This window comes from Cyanistes caeruleus, chromosome 7 (assembly GCF_971803275.1).
Source record: "Cyanistes caeruleus chromosome 7, bCyaCae1.hap1.1, whole genome shotgun sequence".
Taxonomy (NCBI): Eukaryota; Metazoa; Chordata; class Aves; order Passeriformes; family Paridae; genus Cyanistes; species Cyanistes caeruleus.
This window is the reverse complement of record NC_141707.1, coordinates 11804498-11828229: the sequence shown is the minus strand read 5'-3', so window position 1 is coordinate 11828229 and position 23732 is coordinate 11804498. Positions and strand designations below refer to the sequence as shown.

The 23732-nt window shown below is 44.6% G+C and overlaps 1 protein-coding gene across 1 annotated transcript in view; it reads left to right on the top strand.

The window, feature by feature from the left end:
* The window catches only part of TMEFF2 (transmembrane protein with EGF like and two follistatin like domains 2), a 123584-nt gene that overhangs the window by 54056 nt on the left and 45796 nt on the right, over positions 1-23732 (top strand). Inside the window, exon 5 of the mRNA XM_086898255.1 lies at positions 18227-18323. Coding sequence (XP_086754381.1) covers positions 18227-18323 — 97 coding nt within the window. The remainder of the gene's footprint in view (positions 1-18226; positions 18324-23732) is intronic.

Here is a 23732-nt window from a genome sequence, read left to right as displayed (position 1 = left end):
ATTGGGAGCTAGGCAGAGCATCTGGTGGATGCTGGTTGTGTGGTGCAGCTGGGATCCTCTCAGATGGACTCCTGCTACGCACCCTGACTTCTGCAGCTGTCCATGGTGTGATACTGATGCTGCCACCAAACGCTGGAGGGCAGAGGATGAGTTCTGCTCTACCAACCAGCAAGACCTGTAGTGAACTTCCTACAGCCACGGTTATCTCAGGAAAGAAAGGGCCGCCAGCTCTGGTTTGGACAGCTGGGATTTTCTGGCCTCTCCAGATTCCGGGCAGTAATGCAAAAGCCTGTGCTGTCCTCCATGGGTGTTCAGATTCAAAAGAAACCTGGAAGCAGAAATCAAAGCTGGTAATTGTTTCTGGTTTGTTTGACCAGTGTGATCAGAAAGGCAGTGCTGCCCGCAGCCAGTGACGGGTGACAGGGGCTTGCTGCTGCCTTCCCGCAGTGCTGCAGGAGCCACAATGGCACCTGCCATGGAATGGGCAGGGGGAGCCTGCTCCAGAGCTGCCTGTTTGAAATCCCAGAATAAGAGATGCAATGCAGACACCAAGTTTGGTTAAGCTGAAAGAAGGCCTTATCAGATAGCGGGTCTTTCATGAATCGCCTCTGTCTGGAGGGCTGCAGCTCGTCGGGGCTGCTGGCATTTCGCATAGTGATATTTAACCAACGATTCTTCTTTTCCTTCTTTGCTTTCATTTTTGCTCTTTGAAGCATCTTCCTGAGATTTGTGATGGGGTATCCCTAAAGTTCTTCCTCCCACTCAGCCAGGTCAGACTTGGGGGAGCTTTTGGCTCCTGATGCAAAAGGATGAGAAAATTCTTTACTCCCACGGTGAGAGCTCATAGCAGTATGTCTTCAAAATATTCAGGTGCTAGGACTTTAGGCAGGCACCGAGCCCATGTGAGCACTGTTAAGGGAAGAGTCATGCCTGGGGGGAGTGTATAAACCAGATCACACACACCACATAAAGTCCGAGCCTGCATTTGCTCTTCACCCTGTGTCAGTGCATTAACGTGATTCCACTTGCGCCCAAAATGGGAAAGCAGCTTAAAAAAAGGCATTTGGAAAATAAATCAGGCTACAGAGAAGAATGTGTCTGTTTTTTTTTTAAGGTGTATTCACAAGTTAATTCAGGTAGGAAATTATTCTGACAGGTAGAGAGTAAAGTTTACTCCCGTAGGCTATTTGTGCTTTATTTAGGGCTTAAATGAAGCGCGAAAGCTCATGAAAGACAGAAAATTCTTCAGCGTGGAAGACAAGCCTGTGGAGGTGAAATGTGGCTAATCCAACGCCACCTTGCCCACAGTGGTTTCGACTGCTGCCTGAGAGCGGTGCAAGAGGCTGGCAGCCCCCGTTAATCCAGCCCGTGTGTGCTCAGGGACCGGGGCCAGAAAGCCGATTTCTCCACTACCTCCCTCCACGTATAAACGGACTCTTTTAAGCTTGTCTGTGTATGCTTCAGGGTGCCAGGCTCCCGAGGAGGATGAAACACCCCCTGAAGATACACATGGTTGTTCTCAAAACCCTGTGCTGCCGTCAGTGGGGTTATAAGCAGCCTGAACTGGGGCAGCGCTGGACCGCTGGTAGCTGCCAGAGGGCTTTTTAATGTGTGGGTTTCCCCTCAAATGAGTAGTTTTCTGTTTTTCCTTTGGTTGAGACATGGATACATGCTATGCACCTTGCACTTACATTTTAATGTAGAAATGTTATTGCAGAGTCTGAGGTAATTACCTGGTTGTTCCTTTTACTGCATGTAATTACAACAAAATTCTACGGGGATAGTTTATAGCAACTCGGTGTGAAAATAAGGTACTTGAGAGCAGTGCTTGGGTTAGGTGATGTTTACGCTTCTTTCGCTCTGAACAGGATTTGAAAAGAAATGTACCCATAGCTCCCAAATGCTAATTAGCTTTTCCTAAAAGATTTTCATGGTGAACACACAGGGTTTGACCCCAGCATTTAGGAGGCATCTCTGCTCTCCTGAAGTCTGATGGGCACCCAGCTGAGGGGAGCTGAAAGCTGACCTCCCATCCGTGAGTTAGGAGGCACATCCTCCTTCCTCATCGTGCTGTGTGTCTGGGGCCACAGCAGTTCCTGCACTTTAGGCTGGCACTTACCAAGTAGAATTTATCCCCAGGGGTTTTCCTGAAGCCAAATTCTCACAGTGTCTTGAGCAAGTGCAGCATTTCATCTTCTATAGCAAACAGCGATAACTGAAGACTTTTCCATACCACACTGGGCCAGATCCCTTTTTCTACCTCTCTGTATGTACACATTGGATTGCACTGCTCAGCTATGTTTACATTGCTTGGCCAGGCATGGAGAATCTGGCTGCCATCTCCCTGATGTATTTTTTGGTCCAGATCCCCTCATCCCATGTTTGGGGGGGAAGACACAAGGGGTTTGCTATCTGCTGAAATAGCATCCAACCATCTTTATGTCTTCTGTATGGATTCATACACACAGATTCATTCACTGCAGCGTGAGTTCAGGTGTCTTACCTGATGCTTAGCTATCATTTCAAGGGCTAGGCTCCCTTGCTTCTTACCTCTGTGCTCTATCTACTCAGCCAGACATAAAGGGTTTAGTGGGATTGTTAGCAGAGGTAACAGAGAGAGTCCCGTTGATTAGAACAGGACCTGAATCAGACCCTTCATTTTTCCTGGCTGTCACAGGGGACACATTTATTATTCTGGCCTTCCTTTTTCTTTTTTTTTTTCTTTTTTCTTTCTTTCATCAGAATTCACAGTGGACATTTTTTTCCGTCATTATCTAGGAATATGTTGAAGGAAAAGTTGCATTTCAAAAAGTGCCTGCCTTGCTGCAATTTATTCCGTTCACTGTTCCCTGATTCTAGCTGTGCCCTCTTGCTCTAGCAGGGTTATAGAGGTTGAGTTTCCCCAGTGCTAAGTAGAGAGAAAATCTCAAGGTGATCAGGAACCGTGCATGTAATATTCTTAATTGTTCTGTGCATCATTAAAACGTTCACGCATTTCATGTAGTTCGGGCTGAAAATTGCCCATTCAGCTTTAGCAGGTAATTACAGGAGTGACCAGGCACTCACATGGCACCTGTGTGCTTTTTGGAGATGACAGATGGATGTGCCTGTGCCCAATCCATTGCTTTGTATTCCCTTTCTGGAAGGCTGTGTTATCACTGTGCAGATAAACTGGAATCCTGCCCTGGGCCTGGCTGCTCTCGAAGGAAAAGGGAGGGGAGCAAAATTCCCCCCATGTGGCCCCCAGCGTGGGGCAGGCATGTGAGGAACCACCAGAGGCTGTCTTGGCTGCAGAAGGGCTGCTCAGAGCTTGGAAACAGGAGCAGAGGGGACAGACTTGGCGCTGTGCAGAAGGTGCAGCCCCAGGGGACACGGAACAAAGGTGGCTGCGAGCCCTCCACGCTGCGTGGCTCTCGCACGGGCTGCCAGGGCTCCTGACACACGTTCAGTCAGGCTGCTCTGCTTGAAAGCACGGCTCCCTGAGGTTCCCAGCTTTCCTGACCCCAGATTTGGAGGTGGCATTAGGAGCTCCACTGCTTCCATCACCTCCTGCCCTCCGCATCAGGACGCAGTCACCACAGGTAGCGTCATTTTGGCGTGGGGGTGACGAGCTGAGTGCTAACACTGGAAACTCATTGCTGACTGCTCTGGGAAATGCATTACCTGTATTTCTGTATTAATATAGATTTTGCAGTCCATTTAACAATTTTTTTTAAGTGTCTTCCTTTTAAAGAGGTCTACGCCTTTTTTCTAAAAGGTATTTTATTATAATGGAACAAAATCTTGGTCAAGTGGAACAGATATATTCAAACCACTGTGTCTGAGGGAATAAACTTCCCTCCCAAGAGAGGAGGAAGATGTGGTTGGCTCCCCTACCTCTTCAGGATCAGTTGAGCTGAAATCTTGACCACAAAGTCTTAGGTGTGACCAAATGCTCCGTATCTGCAGAAGTCAGAAACTTTCAGAGAATATGCAAAAATGCATACTGGCACTATACACGTGCATTCATCACACACCCAGATGTGTGTGTTGAAGATGTTTTAATTACTTTACCAAAAAAAAAGTGCCATGATTTCAGTGGGAATTTGTACAAGATTTGAGTTGTGCACAATGTGGAGCCCAGCCATTCCCTGGAGTGGAGGGAAGGTGTAGTCCCAGGCACATAGTTCTGGAAGTCACTTCAACTGATCATCTCATCCATCCCTCTCAGTCTGGTGAGAACAACTATAGTTAGACTGTCCCTTGCTCAGACCTAGCATGGAGCAGTCTCAGAAGCCTCTGAGCACACCAGCTTCATTTCAGTGCAGCCTGTTCCAGCCCACAGTAATTATTAGAAGTTGGGGGGATAAAATCTCCTCATATCTAACTTAAATCTCCTCTGCTGTAAATTATGTCAATTATTTCTTGTCTCAGGAATAATGGATGTGGAGAGCAATTGACTACCCATCTTTTTATAGCAGCCTTTTTCACGTTCCTTTTTGTATCAGACGAGTAGTCTCCTTTCCATCTTCTCTTTTCCAAAGTAAAAAAAATTTCCATCCCCCTAAGCTCACCACGGAACTGTGTTTCCTAAATCTTGTCATCCTTGCATCTCTCCCTTGGACTCTGCAAAGGTGGTGTCCCTTCTTAAATGCTCTGCTGGAGCATTTCTCTACGTGAAACCAGAGCAGTATCAAGCAGAGTGGGATAAGAATGTCTTATAAATGTGTCAAAATGTGGGGGAATAAATAGGCATTCGACCAGCCAAAATACTGATTTATTTTTTTTTAAGCTCAGAATAAAACTGGAATTGAAGCTTCTAAATTTCTTCTGCATTACACGTTTTCTCTGCCAGTTGTCCTGTTTTGACCTTTCCTATCCCCAGGAGGTTTGCACTGGCAACTTCTATTGTATTATAACAATCTGGTCCTGGTTAATCAATGCGCAAAGCTCTCGGTCTCTACTCGGCATCATGTCTGTGTTTCCTCCTCTAAATCATTCATGCTTTCCCTGTTTTGGTGTTCAGCCACTCCTCTAGTAAAACTTCTGAGAAAATTGCTTACCCTCTCCATCACAGGCTATCAGATCTCTTGGATGTTTCTGCATCTTGTAGGTCTGAGTTTCCTCTAAGTAATCGTTCTTTCTCTGCCTCGGATTTCAATTTAAAAAAGCCTTAACCCGATATTTAATCAGCATTGGCAGCAATAGACCATTCACAGGGTTTTATGTCCTGCGGGTAAATAGCTCGTTCCCTTCATTGTTCATTAAAAACAAATACAGTTTGCACCCTTGGTCTCTCCCCTTGAAAAAAGAAAACAAACTTTCCTCTGTTGCCCACCAGCGAATATTTCATTATTTATTGTTTAACTGCTGTTTCACGCTTGGCATAAAGATGTAAAATAGGGTGGGGCTGCTGGAGGAGCAGTTATTAGTGGTGAGGGGGAGAAGCGGACCCAAGGCAGCTGCGGCAGTGCCGTTTGTCACCCGGCGGCGCTCGGCATCATTAGCCGTGACAGCAAAGCCTCTCCGCCGGCATGGTGAACCCTCACACCGTGCAGCCCTTGGGATGGCTCCTCCGTGGCGCTGCACCGCCCAGAGACACCGTTCCCTCACTCATTTCTGTTGTTCTGGAATGAGAGCCACAGTCTGCGGACGCGACCTCTCCAAAGGAGCTCCGCGCTTGATCGTCCTCGTCGTATTTAACTGGGGTTTGTAGTGTCCACTTGAGTCTACTGACACAGTGGGTGAGGAAATAGAGAATTAATCTTCTATCACATTCCCTTCTGTAGAGAAATTTCCTAATTAAACATAGCAGAAAATTACTTTAAAAGTAGCAGGAGGGGGGGGAAGAATCCTTCCTCTGTTGCGAGTATGGGCAGTATTAATTGAAGAATTGTAATTTATTCATGCAAAGCTTCTAACTGCGCCTCATGTCCGCAGTGATTTTGCTAATGTGGAACTAGCTTTGCCCCTAACAAGGACTTGAGTTAGGAAAGGAGAAGAATGTACTATAATTATTGTTTTGCTTCTGGTCGGTTTGCTTCGACTTTTCTGCTCATATTTATCGGTGTTTCCAAATTTGAGAAAAATCCCTTGATAATTGCCTGTTCTCTAAGATCTTCTCACTGTGACAGTTGTCACACACACTGAGAATTTTCCATTTTAATAATCCGCTCTATTAGCTGCTAAGAGCACAGATAACGAGAAATGAAAGTCCCTTTTTTAAGTATTTTTTTGTTTTAAAATAACAACTTTAAATGTATTACTCTGTTTAGAAAGAAAAATCTGAGTGGATGGCATGATGGGTAATGATATGTAAATGACCATTCATGCATGAAAATCAGGGCCACAGTTGAATGTATTAAGCAATGACTGATATAATCATTATTTTGGATTTTGCATCTGAAGAAGGGGGGTTTGCAGATATCAAGTGAATTGCATATTTAAAGAAAACATTAATGTGCATGTAGAATAAAGAATATTTATGACATTTTTGCATTAAGTATTCTAGTGTTATGCTGTTTGGGCTTAAATAAGGTCAATATGCTGGGCTGATGCTTTTTATATTATGTCTGGCTCTGGCTTTGGCAGATCCTCCCCTCCCCTGTTCGTGCAGGATGCCATCAGAGTGCCAAGTTTGTAATGTCAACTCTTTTCAGCTCCCTATAATGCATTTATCCACAAAAACCCTCTTGCTCACACAGGGGAGAGCTCAGGGAAAGCCAGTTGCTCACATTTTTTAAAAAATGTGTAAAAATTCCCCATGGCTGTGACGCCTCTGTCACCCCTGGGTTTACGGGCGCTTGCCACATCGGTGGGATGGTGGGGGAAGGTTGATGCTGCAGGTCAGCTGCAGCTCTGGGGTTACTGCCCAGGAGCTGACACTAAAACTCCCTCCTCTGCTTCCCAGCCAGGGCTCTGCAGCTGCTCTGCTTTCAAAGTGCTGCTTTCATGGGGAGAGGACAACTTGAGAGGGGGATGTTTTCCTGTCTCATCTCATTTTGTGCCGTGAACTTTAAAGGAAAAAGAAAATTCCATTTTGGAATACAAGAAAAATAAGCTCCAGTTATACAACATGTACATTAGCAGATTCCTTGTATCAAAGGCAGAAAATAGCTGTGGTACTAACTAAAATTAATGCATCTGGAGTTTGGAGAACATGATGCTGAATGTCCACGATACATTCTCTGTCCCCTTCGGCAGTAGCACATGATCAATTTTGCTACTCTGCCCTTACCTAATTATCGCTGTCGCTAATGAAGGGAAGTAGAGAAAAACATGTCTTAGTAGGTTAATAAGCCATCCAGAAAATTATATTAGCATGATCAATCCTTAATGATTATGGTTTCTCATAATATTAGATCACCTGAAAGGTGTTTTTGGCGGAAATGTGAGGGGCAGTATGTATCATTTCACAGCCATTCTTCCAGGAGTGCTCACTTGGTGTTTGGGGAGAAATTCAGTCTAACTTTGGCTCGGGAGTTTTGACTGCTCTCACAAACATTGATTTACTCAGTGGAACTGGCTTATTTTATCATGCAAGGATCTGGAAGGGCAGCAAGTATGGGGCGGTTTCTGCTTTCCCTCCTTGCACAAATATTTGTGGGCAGGCAGTGTGCATGTTTTGTGTTGCTTTTCATAAGTTTTGGTGAATAAGCTGTCAGTCTCAGATCAGTCTGACCACCTTCCAGCTGGCATTTCCCCCCTTCCTCTCTCCACGATGATGATACACCTTCATTTGCAATCTAGTATCTGGATCTAGCATCTGTCAGGATTTCCTTCATTTATTTGGGCTTTTTGGCTTTGTTTCTTCCTCAAGTGCCCACGTAACCACTACTGCAGCAGGCTCAGGATGTGTTTATTCCAAGGAAAGCATTTCTCTTAGAGCATGTCCAAAGAATTAAAGCAAATAGCAGAGGGTAACGATCCTCAAACATCAGACTCATCAGACTCCTTTTTTTTATTTTATTTATTTAAAGATTTCCCCCAAATTAAACTGAATCACAATCCTCCCTTTTAATTTGTTAATTACACTTCTGCAATGGTAATGCAATCAGTGAATATAGCTAAAGTGTTTGTGTGTGGGAATCAGTATTAATGAGAAAGAGCATATTTGCAAAGTGTGGTATGTATCAGCTGCTTGCCTTGTGTCTGTCTGCTGGGGTAAGGCTGCTCTCAACTGGACCCAGCTCAGCCAAGGGGTTCCAGCTGCAGGAGGGAAAAGGGAAGAGTCCCTGCAGGTCATTCATCCCCTATAGTCTCTTTTACACTTCCCATAGTCAGGGAATGTAGGGGCAGGCTGCACTGCCATTTGGGGCAGGGGAGTACCCTATTTTGGGCAGCAGAGCTCTTGGAGAGCTCCAGCTCAGCAGCTGTGGTCCCCTGGCCAAAGCAGCAAGCCGGGGCTTTTGGAGCCTGCCGGCCCCAAGTGACTTCACAGGTGACAAAACTCCGAGCGAGCTCATAAAGGTTAATCACAACTAAGTGAGAATGAAATCTGGCATTTTCCTGCTGGGCTTCCAATTTTCTGGATATGCAGTGTATTGAAGCTAAGTGAGATTAAATGTTTAAACCTTTTGTGCCATATGGCTCCCCCTATATCATAAACACGTCTGTAAAATTATACTCAGAAGGGCAACATTGTTCTGGTGTAAATGGATTCAAATCCACGCTTTCAAACTCAAGGCTGAGTTTGAAGCCTGTTTGTCCTGTTAGTGGAGGTCTGGGAGGCTTTTTCTCCCAGTCATGTAAATTCTGGGTGACAGCACAAAATTAGATCCCCTGTTTATTCACAGACCTGGTTCGTGGAGGCTCCTGCTCCTAAATCCTGGCCACCCTTGCAGGAGTGGCTGTGCTACTCATTCATGAGCTGCCTTGCCTGTCTGCCTAGGCCATCAGCAGTGCTGCCAGGGTTTCTCATGGACACAGCTATTCCGCTGCATAAGCCATAAACCAAGTAGTGCTTTAAGCCAGTACTCATGCACTGTCTCAACCTGCCCACTAATAATGGGAGTAAAAAGGAACAACATGTCTTGATTGGGTTTTTTTTCCCCATTTGTCCTGAAAGATTGTCTTCCTACCAAATATTTTCATGCAATTAACTGACGCCATATGTTTTCATGTTTGTTGAAGAGTAGGGTTATGTAAAAGACAGGATCTATGTTGCATAAATATTGTATCTCCTCCAGCAAGACTTGGAGGCTTTGCAGCTGCCCTCATCTCAGCTTCTGGCAAATTCTTTAGGTGCCAGCACTCCTGTGCACCCCGAGCTGCAGCAGAGACCCAAGGAATACCTACCTACAGCTTTGGGAAAGCAGAAATACCTTCACATGTATCAGGAAGGAGGTCTGGACAGCTTGCTCTGAGATGCATTTTTGCTTTGTTTTTGTTTTTAAAGGGAGTTCTCACAGGGAACAGAGATCAGGGATGAGCCCTGGTTGTACAGTTCAGAGAATCAGATCAGTGGTGGCTGTTGCAGATGAGGGAGTGCTGCTGCTGCAGAAACACTAAATTCTGGGGTAGGAGATGTGGGGGGGGGATTGGGGATCCACTGAGCTGGTAGAGGAAAAGGCAGCTAAGGCTTCTCTCAGGGCTCTCAGTCATGAGGCTACAGCCTGGCTGGACATGGGCTGTGACTGTCAGTTTTGGCACCCCTCTGAACTGCCCCCTTCTGAGACCCCACTAGTAAAAGTGAGCTTGGCACGCACCCGCGTGATGCTTCTGAGCCCCGGGGCAGCTCCAGCTCTGCTACGTGTGGGTAACCTGCACTGACAGCACAGAAATCAAGAGAAAGGAGTATGACATGGAAAAAAAGTAGGAAGGGAGAAGAAAACTGTGTTCCTCTTGTTGAATCCAGTGATAGGTAGACCCAAGTCATATTTACAGTGGATCCACTTTACACACCACTGATTATGTAAATGGGACACAAACTGAATTGGACTTTCACTTGCTCTGGCACTCCCTTCCATTGCCAGAGTGATTTTACTGCCAGAGCAGCTTTAGTGTAAGTTAAAACCAGGACCAGTGTCTGCCATCCACATTTTAGGATTTAAAACCAGTCATTTCCCAAGATAATTGTGGTGCAGTCGAGACCAGGAGCAGCTTCCCAAAAATTGGTTAATACCCAGATTTGGATTTCCTCACTGGCTTAAATGGAGTGGCATATTATCTCCTCTATAGTCTGCCTAAAAGATAGATTTGATGTCTGCAAGCAAAGACATGAAATTGCTATAGGCTTCCATTCTTATAGCCTGCCACCTATTTGATTTATGTGATAAGTGATCTCAGATGACCCTCCAAGGCACTGAACCATTAGAGAGTTATGTTGCACAGCGATAAGAAATCTTCAGAGATACCTAAATCTTCTTTTACCACTGGGAGTTTCATCTGTTCTGGAATAAAGAACATTTTTATGTATGATGTTGCTATCTTGCTAGCCATACTAATATTCAAAAGGATACACAGACTTAAATCAATAGCAAAGTGACAAAGATCTTAAAACTGAAGTAGTCACCAAGTGGATGCCAGACAGCTCTTTTAGGTTTTATCTTTGTTCCTTTCATTCTGTTTCTTGAAAGATGAGTAGCTGTAAAGGTTCACATTTAAGACTTCTGTTAATCTTTCCACCAGGTAGGAAGCTGGATAAAGCAGCCTTTCAGTGTGGAAAGCCCTGGAAAAGTCACATCACCCATTTGGGGCTTGCTTATTTTAGGCTTTGTGAAACCATGGCTTTGGATTTTATTTTATTTTTTCACGGAATGTTTGTAAATTTAGTGATGCGGGTTCCTCTCTGCCTAGAATGACTGAAAGTGCTCAGAACCTCAGGTAGGATGTGAGTTCTTGGCAGAGGTCAGGGAAAGCACAGATGGGTAATTTCTGTGGTTTATGTCCAACTGTAACATCTTCTTCTACAGAGGAAGGCAGCGCTGCCTCGTATTCCTCTAACTGAACCTTCATCTCATGCGGTATTTCTTGACAGGATTTGTAAGTGCCATGCTCCTCCAGCATGTATAGAGTCCATACATTCCAGCTATGGAGTTCCATCCTGGCCTACTTGACTTCTCTGTGGCGCACAGGACCAGCCAGCAGCAGCAGCTCACACCCGACTCTGCTTCGGGGTAACCTGTGATGGCCATTTTCTGACAAATAAGAGAAGCGTTAAGACATTGGGCACTTCTCTGGACTGCAGCTTCCTACCCACCCTGACACAGTGCTGAGGTTTAATGATCTGTGTGGCCAGGCAAGTCAACCTGAGGGAGGAATCAGACATCATTTTTTTTTTATTTCTCCTTGATCCTGAAAAATCTTCCGGTCCTTGCAATTAGGGCTACAGTAATTTCCTTCCAGGCTGTTAAATAATGACCTTGATTGGTGACCCATGCATTGCATCCTCCCAGCTCTGGCCATGTCCACTTGGTTATTTTGTTCATTCTCTTGTGCATATTGAAATATATAAAAGCAGGGACTGATGCCACCAAAGCTTTGGCAGCATTGCAAGCATGTTTTTACAAAAAGATGTATCTATTTCTTGAAAATTCTCCTCCAAGGAAGTGAAGTTTCTCTTTAAATTAATGCAAGGCAGAGATGAATAGTCCCCATGTGCTATTTTAGCTTTTTACTCAAAGCTGTTTTAGAGGGGAAGCTCTTGGCAAAATTAAATGAGCCTACTCTTCCTCACGCTGGCAAATATTGTCAGTGCTGGTCATCGTCCACCTTCATAAATCTGCAGTGCTGGCAGCCCACAGCACCAGGCAAATGTCAGATTTTGTAGGGGGACCACACAGAGGTGCAATAACCACAGCTGTTTCATGTCAGCGTTCAGAAGGCTTACAATAGGGTTTTATTCAATGAGCCATTCCTTTTGTAACACCATTAGAGATATTTGCTAGGGGAAACTGGCCTTGACTCGCATTTAATTTTTTATCAAATGCACTGTGGGAGCTGCAGGAATATGCATGAGACAGCAACAAGCAAGTGGTGTTTGTTTAGAATAAAAACACACTTTGAGTAAGAGCTGAATCCGTTCTCTCCTGGCCGCGCGTGCAGAAATGCAGACAAGTCCCTGCAGAGGGCTGTGGTGGGTCACGGCCTGCTGCAGGAGACCTCCAGCTGCTGAAAGGAGAGAGCTGCAGAGGAGCAGTGCTGCTCCTGTGAAACCAGCCCCATCCCATCCACCTTTAGCCCCAATAAGTGATGTGCAGAGGGTGGGAATGCTGCCCATCTCACCCGGGGAGACCCTCGAGCCCACGGGCCTGGTGACTGATGGAGAGCAAGACGGGAGGTAAAAAGTAAAGACAAAGCAGCAGTGTTTAGTAATAGTTTGAAGCAATTTTTGTACCAGTTATTGCCCAAAAAGAGCATTCCCAGACAGTTTCCTTGCACTGTGACTGTATCCAGGGCAGAAGCACAGCCTTCACCCACAAGGTGTGTGTGAACTCAGCGAGGGGCTGTGCACAAGGGTCAGCTGCTCCAGAAGTGCTGCCTTCCTGCCTGACATCAACGCAGCATTGGACTGAAAAATCATGAATCAACCCTACAAAAGCAGTTGTTAAAAATTATAAACATGAGAGTGTTCCTGGTATTTGTTACACTCACAAGCATTTTCTCCACTGCTCTAAAGCTTAGGCATACCTTTCAAAACAAATGTATACATGGAAGCTGAAATCCTTACACGTTGAGATAATCCCCTGGTTATGATTTTTAAGAAAATAAATATAAGCTGAGAATCACAGTATGAATACAAGAGCTGAAAAACACTGCAAATTGAGTCTGACTGGCATCAAAGCAGTGCCAGGCTCTATCTACATGGTCTTTAGCAATAAGATAAGAGCACATTTTATCAGCAATCTGAGCTGGCTGGGTGCATCCAGTTCCTCCTCAAAAACCCTGCTAGGTATTTACATCATGCCAGAGTCATCCCATTAACCTTTTCCAGCGCTTGGCTGAGAATGGCAACACAGAGGTGTATCCAAGGATGGGACCTGAGGCAGTCTAAACCCTGAGAAAGGGGGTCTGATTTCCCAGGCAGCCTGCTCAGGTATGGCACAGCCCCAGTGCTGTTTAATTCACCTGCCCATATAGCAGAGAGGGGGTTTCAAGGCGGGTTTCACCTGGGGTGCTGTGCAGAAACCACCAAAGGCACGTTGGTGTGAGGGAGGATGCTCCAGGTCTCCTTTAGAAGTTGGGTCCTGAGCTGGGCACAGACACTTGTTTTCCCCTGCAATAAGTAATTTCCCCAGGGTGTTTATGGGTGTGAGAGAGGGCAAATTTGTATTTATTGAGATGGAGCCAGCTGGCAGGAGTAAAGCAGAGCAAGGCACGTCAGAGTTTGAATTTATTACCAATACTGTAGGCCATTTTCCTTTCATTTTGACGGTAATGCCGTTCTGAGCCTCTGCCAGACTTTGAGGGCAGAGTCATTGGCGAGTTGACCCCCTGCCTCGCACCCTTCATTTTTCTCACTTTGCAGGTTTTGACTGAGCTAATGCTTTAAGGAAAAAAGGCTTATTGATTGGAGTGAAGTCGCTTGCAGCATCTGGGCTTTTATTGGTGCAGTTTGTGAGGTGTTGTTAGACGTCTGGTAGTGCAGGTAGTGCTTGTTCTCACACATTTAGTAAATTCTGCTGGCTTCTCCGTCCTGCTTGCTTAGAGCTTTCTCACTTTATCCATTCACCTTCTCACCTGCTCAGAGCACTCCTGGTAGAACTGAAGCGTGTGGCAAAATCACCTCAGCTGGTCTGAAGAGCATCCTCCTCCACTACATTTTAATTTGCACATTGTATTTCGTTCTGCAGTATGAAAATGGCCATCAGCTCTCATCTCCATGTGATTTTTGCTATTACCTAGATTTTATAGCTGAAAACAAGCATGTATCCTGTTTGGATGAGCTAGAGCAAGCCTTTTTTTGAAGTTTCTCTTTCAACAATAGCAAAGATATCCCACCATGAGGAGTCAAGTCAGAATCAAGGGTTGTGATGAGCACGTGTCTGATCACATCGATCAAAGGAAGACTACATAAGAGTAGTCATAATTCATAATTCATTATAGTCATATTTTGTATATTCAAACATGTGGTGATGTTTTATATTGTTTCTTTGTTGTGTTCTCCAGCATAGTTGAAATATATTGAGTAAGGATTGTTAAATAGTCTAAAAAGCCATGTGAACACTGAGCTGAGGCTTTCTTGAGTTTGCCCTTTTGCCTTCAGAGGTGTGCTAGCAAAGAAAGATTCAGAGATCTGTGTCTAGCCAGTGTTGCCACCTGATTGTCTCTCAGCAGCTACTCTTCCCACACCTGTTTACTCCTCACAGTGTGGTCTGTGGGGAAAGGTACATGCATGTCCCCTGTGCCACTTGGTGTCCCACATCAAGATGCTGTGCATGCTCCTAACCATCCCACTGGAGCTGCTTTTCTGGAAATTGCAAGGAATCTATTGCCATCCTGGCTTTGCCACTCGTCAGGCACCTTGGGAAGACCCTGAGCAAGGGTTAGTCAGAAGCTCAAGCACAGACATTTTGTTGTCTATGTTTTAATACCTCTACACCACCAATCCATCTCCTAATAGAGCGTGAGTCTGGGAAGCTGTGTGGGTAAAGTCCTAGCATGATTTTTTTGGGGGTTGTAGCACCTACAGAAGACTTGATTCAAAGAGATTAAGTGTAAAGAGAAACTAGAGATGTCTACAAGTGGGCATGGGCAGCTTTGGGGCTTTTAGTTCACTCCTGATGTTACAGGAAATAAGCACAGGGTCAGACCAATCTACCAACGGTACTTTCAATCTGGCTTTTTTTCACCTAGGGAGACAGAGTAAAATGCCTCAGAAATGGCTTCTTTCTTATGGGACCTGCAAACAATACAGACATTCTTGGAATCACAGCTATCTGATCTGAGCACTGTGAGAATGCCAGAGAAGGACCAAATGATTAAAACAGGAGCTGTTGTGGTTATCACAGTCCATTGACTCTGTAAATTGTGTGTAGTGCCTTCACAGCTGAGAATTTATATTGCTTAGGAGATTGATGTAGTCTCTGAAGTGACTTTCAGATAATGTTAGTGACCTTCTAACCCTTGTTAGCACATTTATTTGGACTCTCAAAGTTGATAATCTTTCTAATACAAATAGGAATTTGCAGCTTAACATTTCTCAGTTGTGTGGTGGGCTTCAGTGATTAGCCTGCCTGGAGCCCTACTATGTTCCTGCAGGGCCTTGGTGCTAAAACCTCAATAGTTGCTAATATGAAAGTACCTAACATGCATGAAAAGAAGATTCATTCTCTGTTTTAGAAGAGGAATCCAGAAACTAGATTATTTTTTGCTAACAATTTTTTCCAGTTGGGTTAGAAAAGAAGTGCAAATCAGCAAGTGCAGTGAGGGGTAAAAAGGAAAAAGAGTCACCTTAGAAAATAAGCATCCACTAGTCCTCAAGCTAGAAAGCAGCAGGGAATATTGGGAAAATAACTCGTTGTAAGATGTCTGATTTATCAAAGCACTTATCTGCACAGCATGGAGAAAACAAGCCCTGTGTGTGTCAGTTCTGGGTGTGGGTGCATATGCCAGTGGGCATGTTTGTGTAGGGAGAGAAAACACACCTTAAAGAAATGTAAAGAATAATGTTATCTGTGTTACTGACAACAGAAAGAGCATAAACAGGAGATAAACAGCTGTCTTTTTTAGCAAGGGCTGCTGCACATTTGCACATTTGATGACAACGTGCACATTGACTATGGAAAGCTGGTCGCAGGGCTTCCTCAGAAAAATATGAAGGGGTGACCTATTATTTTCAAGTAGAAATTCAGAGCTGCAATGTGCTGTAGAGTGAATGATCTTCTTCAAATCAGTTACTTCTCTTCAACATGCTCAGTGTTTCAAATGCCTTTTTTAATGGTTTAAGTAGCTATTTCACTTATTCTGTGATCTAGAACCGTGTGAGGTCCCCGGCTAAGCGACACGTGCTGGGCAGTTATGAATAGAAATATTACAGGGAGGAAGAAAGCAGGGCATATGTTTTAAATTAAAAGGAAATGCAAGGGAAGTGATTTGCAGAATAACAAAATAAAGAAATTAAAGCTCCATTCCATAAAGTATATATTCTCACCCTCCTGAACTGGAGCAATTGTCGTGTTTCTGATAGGTGAGGAATGCTTGGCTGTCGTAAGAAGTCATCTGCCCGTGGGTCCCATAGCCACTCATTACGTGTCCTGCCTAATATCTTAACCACTGGAAATCCCCTGCCACGATTGGCTGTCAAAGTTATCTCCTCAGTAAAAGGGATTTCTATATTTGAAATGTAAATGAAACATTGCAGGCCTGGATGCAGCTGCAGGGAGGTGGGGAGGATCACGAGCCTGGTGACGCCGTGGGGCCAGAATCACACAGGCAGCACGTGGAGATGCTAATGGTGTGAGGATGTGGCACCTGCACTCCTTGTCCACCCTCCTACATTGGCTTTTATAACATGTGAGCCTACAGAGTTTCTCAGGAAACAGAAATTTAAGGGAACAGAAAAACCACAGCTAAGACCCTCCTGTAAAGCCTGACAATGCAGTAGAACAAAAACCCAGAGTGTGTTTTTCCTGGTTTCTCCTTTGGTTTTTTGTACATGAATTTTATGGATATAAAGGTGAGCAAATTTATACAAATAGAGCAAGACTCCCTTTTTTCTTTTCCTTTTGGGATAATCAGATAATAAAGTGCTTTTCATAGGTGAAGTTTTTTCTCTTTAATATAGCCTAAATTCAAGCATTACTGATAAGAAATTGATGCAGCATAGTCCATACCTAAAAATACCAGCACTTCCTTTGACTATATTCAGGCTCAGGAAAAAAGCATTTTAGATAAGTCATCTACCTTTGGTATTTCTGTGATTTCTATCACAGTACTATCTAAGCATATCACAATATTTTAATATACTTGTTTCAACATTCACTGTTGGGAGGAAATTATATTATTCCTGCTATCACATAGTGGGAAGCATGGCAGGGGTTACCTGACTTGCCCAAGATAGGGAAGCAAGTCTGTTGAGAAACAGGAATTTGGGTCACACTTGCTCTTCTAGGGGCAAGAGCCCTTTCTCCTCAAACAGCTTTGTGAAAGCCTGGGATTCTCGTCCTTTTTTGAGTAAATAACAAAAGCAGTTCATTCAAAGTCAGAGCACTCTGACACAAAAGCCTCCGCTAACAACCTGGATGTACATCAGGCAGATGATTTGTCCAGTGGGTGTCACTGGGGCCACCAACACACTCCAGTGTGTCCACCAGCTTGGGTGGGCTGCCCCCAGGTGTGCAGAAGCCTCCAAATGCAGGAGAGATGGCACTGCCGAGGCTGTAGGTGCAGATAACGGCATCAGTCAGAGCTGCTGCATGCTCAGAGTCTGCGCTGGTTTAGTAAGTCTGCAACTGGCAGAGGGGTAGCACTAGGTACAGTGTCTTGCTAGGGGGAGGTGTCTTTCAGAAGATATCAAAGGGTGTTTATACACTTCACTAGAAACATGGATAATGTTTCACACCTTCTTCTTGGTGCTCACCTTAGTGGTCTCAGCCGTCAGTGTTTTTTCAGAGCCTTCTTACACCCATATTTTTATTTTCTCTTTAGTGCCTTCTTGTTTTTGACTTGCGGGCCAGGTACAAACCTTACACAATTGCAGACATGAGCATTGACTTTCTCCTGGTTTCAAGTTTAACCTCTGCTGGAGATTGTCCTCTCCTCTGGACAGCACTAAATCTTCCCTGCCAGAGATAACTAGTCCTTGGGGCTCATAGCTGTGCTTCCGCAGAGAAAAATGCTCTGCCTTTGGAGTGGGCTAGATTGCACCACATGGCAGGTAATTTCAAAACATTTTCGAGGAAAGCATCCCCTTGGGGCCATCTCAAGGCCTTCACGGGTAAAGGACACGAGGCAGCATGTGATGCCATCAATGCCCCTCCGTTATTTTCCCAGGGAACAAAGCAGTAAGGCTCAGTGGGGACACGACCTTCCTGGGCTGCAGCTTGAAGAGGTCATTGTTTAAAGGAGAGGGAAAAGGAAGGGTTTTTTCACTGGTTTTCCTTTTAACTCTGTAATTGGGGGGATTTGTCACAGGCCAGCATGGAGGTCTCTGTGCTGGCCCGCTCAGGAGCGCTGGTGGCCGGCTAGTGGCTTTGTGAGCAGCGCGTTAAGCTGATGCACTGAACAGATTTCTCTAGAGACAGAGAAGTGCTTTGCTACAGTGCTGTCTTTACTAATGTGTATTCTTCTGCTTTCCATCAAACAGTCAATGAAGGCTCAGGTGAAACCAATCAAAAAGAGACATCGACCTGTGACATTTGCCAGTTTGGGGCAGAGTGCGATGAAGATGCAGAGGATGTTTGGTACAGTAATTTGCTCTACTCTTCTATTTTAATGAATGTTGTATTATTTAAAGGTACTGTGGTTTGGAAAGCATTACAAATGTTAGGTACTCAATTTTCTGCAGCCAGAGATTCATCTCAAAGTGACTGAGGTGGTTATTACTCTGAAAAAATGTATAAAACACTCTGGTTTATAATTTTGGAACATGCACAATTTAGACCAAGTTTAGAAACACAGTTATCCATTTTGTTGCCATTATAACTTATGTTATTCCATCTGGGGTTTTACAGCTTCATACTTCAGTAAAAATAGAATTGGGAAAAATAATTGACCTAAAGCTTTCCCAGTTAAAAAGTATCATTAGTATTATCATCATGTTAATTCATGTGTGGCATTAGAAAGGCTGGGAAATCTGTCTCGCTTTTTCCTAGTTTGCTGGAGTTGAAAACCTTGTCCTCAATTGCTTGAAAAGATGAGAGTGTACATTTGGACATTTTCTCAATGGAAATGGTTTTAATTTTTATTTTTTAAAAAGGGTTTCAAAAACCATTCATTTTTTTTTTTTTATTTTAAACCTTAATTACATAAGTTGAAGGGAAATAATTCTGTCAACTCAGACTTTTATTTTTCATTTTGCCTAGGATATATGCAAACTTATATTAAGCCAACTCTGAGCTAATCATTTCATTGTGATTTTGGAGCAGCCAATAGATCAGAAAGGTCACTTATTCACATTTCTAACTCTGCCCTAATGCCACGCTTCATGTTTCTCCCTAACTAACTAAAACAGATTTAGGGGGACAGCAAAATAACCGTGCAAATGTCAGAGCTGTTGCCTGGGTGTTGTTTCTGGAGCTGTGGGCTAGTAAAGAATGGATGTGCAAGCTGGGCAGTGAGGTGTCAGTAAAACCATGAGGCCAGAGCTCCAGTGTGGAGAATCAGAATGGAGGAGTCAGTAAGGGAATGGTGACAATGATAGCTCGGCCCACTCTTGGGCAGCTGACCCCACCCAGGCAAGGCATCCGTGCACCCATGGCCAGGCATGAAATTAGGAGTTCTGCTGTTGAGTGAAGAAGCTCAGGAATATGGTCATGGTTATCCATTTGTGCTCATTTTGGTTTTGTCTTGCCAGCCTCTTAGTAATCGGTAATCTCTGCTTCTGGTCCTTAAAAAAGCCTTGAGCAAACCAACCACTGAGCCCTCGCTCTGGCTTCAGTCATCAGAGGAAACTGTGGTGTTGAAAAACAGCAGCAAGGTGCATCATGGTTATAGGTTTCAGTAATGTAATGAAATTTGTGAGTAAGAAATTGCCTAATGTTGACTTTGCTTAAGAAAATTACCCCAGGTGTTATGATTTTCATTGTCTCCTTGACTGGTTGTCCTTGAGAGCTTTGGTGGTGCAGTGTAGAAACAAAACCATGGTGAAATTAATATATCAAAATTCACAGTCTAGTGCTCATGTTTTCATAATTAAGTGCGCTTCCAAATTGGAAGGCAGGAGAAGAGAGGGGCAAGGAATAAAATTAGCTACAAGATAACATTATTAATCATAAGCACTGAGTAGCAGTGTTTATTTTTTTCCAGAAATAGCTTGGTAAAACTGCCTGATCCAACTTAGCCCAGTGTTCCCACTGCAGCTTTTGCACAATGCAACTCCTCCCCGTTGAAACAAGTTGGCTTTTACAGAGCAGCATAATGATGGTGGGAGCTGAGGTGCTCAGTCTTTACTGACAGGAGCTCTTTCTGCAGGGGAAGGTGATTCTGGGGGCAGGAGGCAGGGAAGGGCTGGCACTGGGAAGATGCTCCCAGACAAACTGCTAGGAGGCTGGAGAGCCAATTCCCATCCAAAAACCCAAACCCATGTAAAGCCTGTGAAAGGTCTGCTTTGAAATAAGCAACTTCATATGCCATAACAGAGCTCTGCTTTCCTGTCCTTGGCTCCTGATTTGTCTTGGGTAAGCATCTTCCGAAACAGTGAGCATTCTGGCTCTCAGCTTTTCATTATTCTTATTTCTAGAATAAAAGTGGACTATATGTGGAGGTTGTAAATCCCTCTTTCAAATATTTGTTAGAATTTTCATGTTTGGCACCGGGGGCGGCACATATTGCCCCACACTGCTTGCCAAGAAATGCCAATTTATTATTTGTTCACTGCTTTTATGTGGATGAAGTATCAGATGCTCTCTCACCTGACTGATGAGGTTTGTAAAGTCCAAACGGGGTCAGCAGTTGCTGGTGGTCCTGGGACCTGTTATGACAGGATTTTGATCCCAGCACCAGCAGCGAATCCCTTTCAGTCAGGAGCAGTTTGAGGGTGCAGGGTCAGTGCCTGATCCACTCCAGGTAAGAGGAATGCAGGCTGGTAGCAGAGCCAGACTTCAGAGAGCTGGAGATGCAAGGCTGGCTGTTCACCTACTGTTTCTAGGGTGCCAGAGTAGATCAGAAAAGAGAGCACAGGTGTGGTAGCAGATGTGGTTGGGCTGCTGATGATTTAAAGTGACAATTGACATTCTTCTGCCTTGTCACAGCCTATATTTTGCAGACCGTTATCTCCAGTTTAACTCCTTTTGTCTTTTTTTTATTTTTTTTCCCCTTGGTTATTCATTGCCAGTTGTCACTCATCTAAATTGTGCTATTGTACTGTGTCACCATTATTTTTAAATCTTTTTATTTGCGCAAAACCAATCTGTTAATGGCTAGACTCCTGGGATTCTAATGGGGGGGTTGGCACACAGAAGATTAGTTGAAGGGGTAAGATTTGTCTGAGCATTTTCTGGAAAGTACAGAGAAAAGGCAGGAAAGAAACCTCTGTAATAACAGGTTTTCCATGGCATGCAGAAGCACACATGTGTTATTATCCTATTCTGCAGTCAAGTATCGTGAGAGTGAATGCAATTTGGCATTCCATTAGTGAATCTCTTTCTCCAAGTTAAAAACAAAGACTGTTCACTTGAAAGTCTTTAACATCTTGCTGCTTTAATATGTGAAAGCTTCTTGTCACTAAGAGGATCATGTATTACTGGCATTATTCCCACCTTTAATGCATTTTGCACCAGTGGGCTTCATGAATATTTAAAGCAGGGCAGTGGCTACGCTCTTTAGCACGGGGTTGCAATCTATTGGTAAATCAGACATTTGGTGTTGCTTACTTTGGGTTTTATTTCTGAGCTGGCTAAGGAATAATTGATTTTGTAAGACAGGGCTACTCAACATAACACCCCGAGAGATATACTTAAAGGGGATTGAAGAATGAGGCGTAACGTTTTGAACCGTGGTGTATTGCTCAGATCTTCCAAAAAGCATCTATGAAACACTCACTGTACATAAATAGTGCTCACCAAATGGAGTGCCTGCTCTCTACTGGAGTGGCTTAGTGTCAGAAACCTGGGTTCCACCATTATCTCCTCCTTATGGGCCACTGAGGAAATAAGAGCACTCCCTACACTGGACAAACCATGGCTTGGATAAATACTGGGCAGCTGTTTGTTCAAACTAGAAGGAGATAAATAAGAAAGATTCTTTGGTTGAGTTTCCAGTTGGAAAATGCTGACAGTGGAGGGGACCAGGAGTATTTTCTTAAAACAAGATTAAAGCCTGCAAACCTCTGACTTGCAGAGTTAATCAAAATCAAAATGATGAATCGGGGTTAAATATGCATAAATTTCCCTTTGATTTCCATTATCAGCAGGTCAGCCAGCAGCAGTGTGGAAGTGAGCAGCACCAACCACAATAAGATGCAGGTTGCTAGCTGGAAGGAAAGACACACAGCAGTGTGTGGGGTGCTCAGAGAGAGCTTCCCCTACAGCCTGGCAGCCTCCAAGAAGGTGAGGAGGCCTCCAGAGTTCTCTGCCTTCCCTTTGCTCCTTGCTGGAGGCTGCAGGTGGAGGAGAGAGGCAGCAGGTCCCTGGCAGGGGGTGCCTAGCCCTGAAACGAGCCACTCAAGGGCTGGCAGCAGTGGTAGAAAGTGCCTTAACACCCCTGCTGCTTCCTGCAGCTTGCTCCCTCTCACCCAAGGACTTCTCCTCGGCTGGGAGTGGCGTATCATGCTCTGCAGTAGGCACTGTGCTCATGGTGGGAGGCTTCCTTCCCTCCTCACAAGCCTGGCCCACACTGGAGGAGCCTTTCCCTTTCCCATTCCAAGGATCCCAGGGGGCAGGTTCAGCTCAGGAGAAGATGCTGAAGCCATTCTTCAGGGTCACTGAGGACCCCAAGCTGGGAGCTTGCAGGGAGACATCCAGGATGCCTGGAGGAAGGAGCTGGGCTTGCTCAGTGTGGGGGTCAGTGGGAAGGAAGGAGGGCTGGTCCCAGGCATGCTGGGCTGGCTGCCGTTCCCGAGTGCCATTCCCAGCTGAGGCACTCAGCACAATTGTGGCACTGCAGCACAATTACAGCAGGTCCCCCTGTCCTGTGCCTCTGTCCCCACAGCTGGGACAACAAACTCCACTTAGCCACAGCACACAAGGTGTTACAAAGATTAACTCTTTCAGTCCCTCCTTTCATATTTTGCTGCTAATCACTGTACATTTCGTTTGGGTAAATGCTCCTATAAGGCAAGTGAACAGCCAGAAGCATGTGAGGAGGGTGAAACCTCATTCTCATGCAAATAAGTGGCTCTGTATGTGGGAGATATCTGTGCAAATCATGCAGCTGCCATCTGCAGCCACCCCTGCAATCAATACTGCCCCAGCAATCAATATTTATCTTGATTATAGTATAGGAAAAAAAAAAAAACCCATATAAAAGAAACTAATGATTTTGCCAGCTTCTCGATCCATGCAGCAATTAGGTCAGTCAGCTTTGGGTCCCTTCCCCCTTCCATCAGTTGCTCTCAAGCAGAGCATTTGCAAACAAGATGCTGTACTGCTATAAAGTACTAAAAGGTAGTTTGAAGTCTCACATACATTACACGGGTATTGGCTGCTTCGTGTTCAGCAGTGTGTATAATAACTATGTGTGACCTACTTGTTCCAGATGCAGAAACAACGAGCTGCTTTAACATCTGCAACATCCCAGGCATTATACAGTAGATATATCAGGGTTTTCTGCTGCTTTCTGTTATCTTCCAGTGAAAAAGTGATCTTTGTTCATAGCTAGGCGCAGAACTTACACATGCATGTTGGACTTGTGCTCAAATAAGCACAGGAATGGAATCAAACCATTAAAAATACACAATTCTGCAAAAACTTAAATCTCTGCTTAACTTGAGATCATACCTAAGGCATAAAGTGAAGCTGCTGCTGCATGAATTTTCACATGGAGCTTAGTAGTCATGTCTAATAGGAGTCCAGGCAAGGGTTTGCAGAGGGAAGTAAAGGCACTGGAGCACAATCCCTGCATTGCACAGCAGCAGATGACCAAGGCACCCTCTCACACATGTCCCTTATCTTAGCCCCAGCCTGATAGCAGAGCTGCCTGCAGTGCCTGCCCAG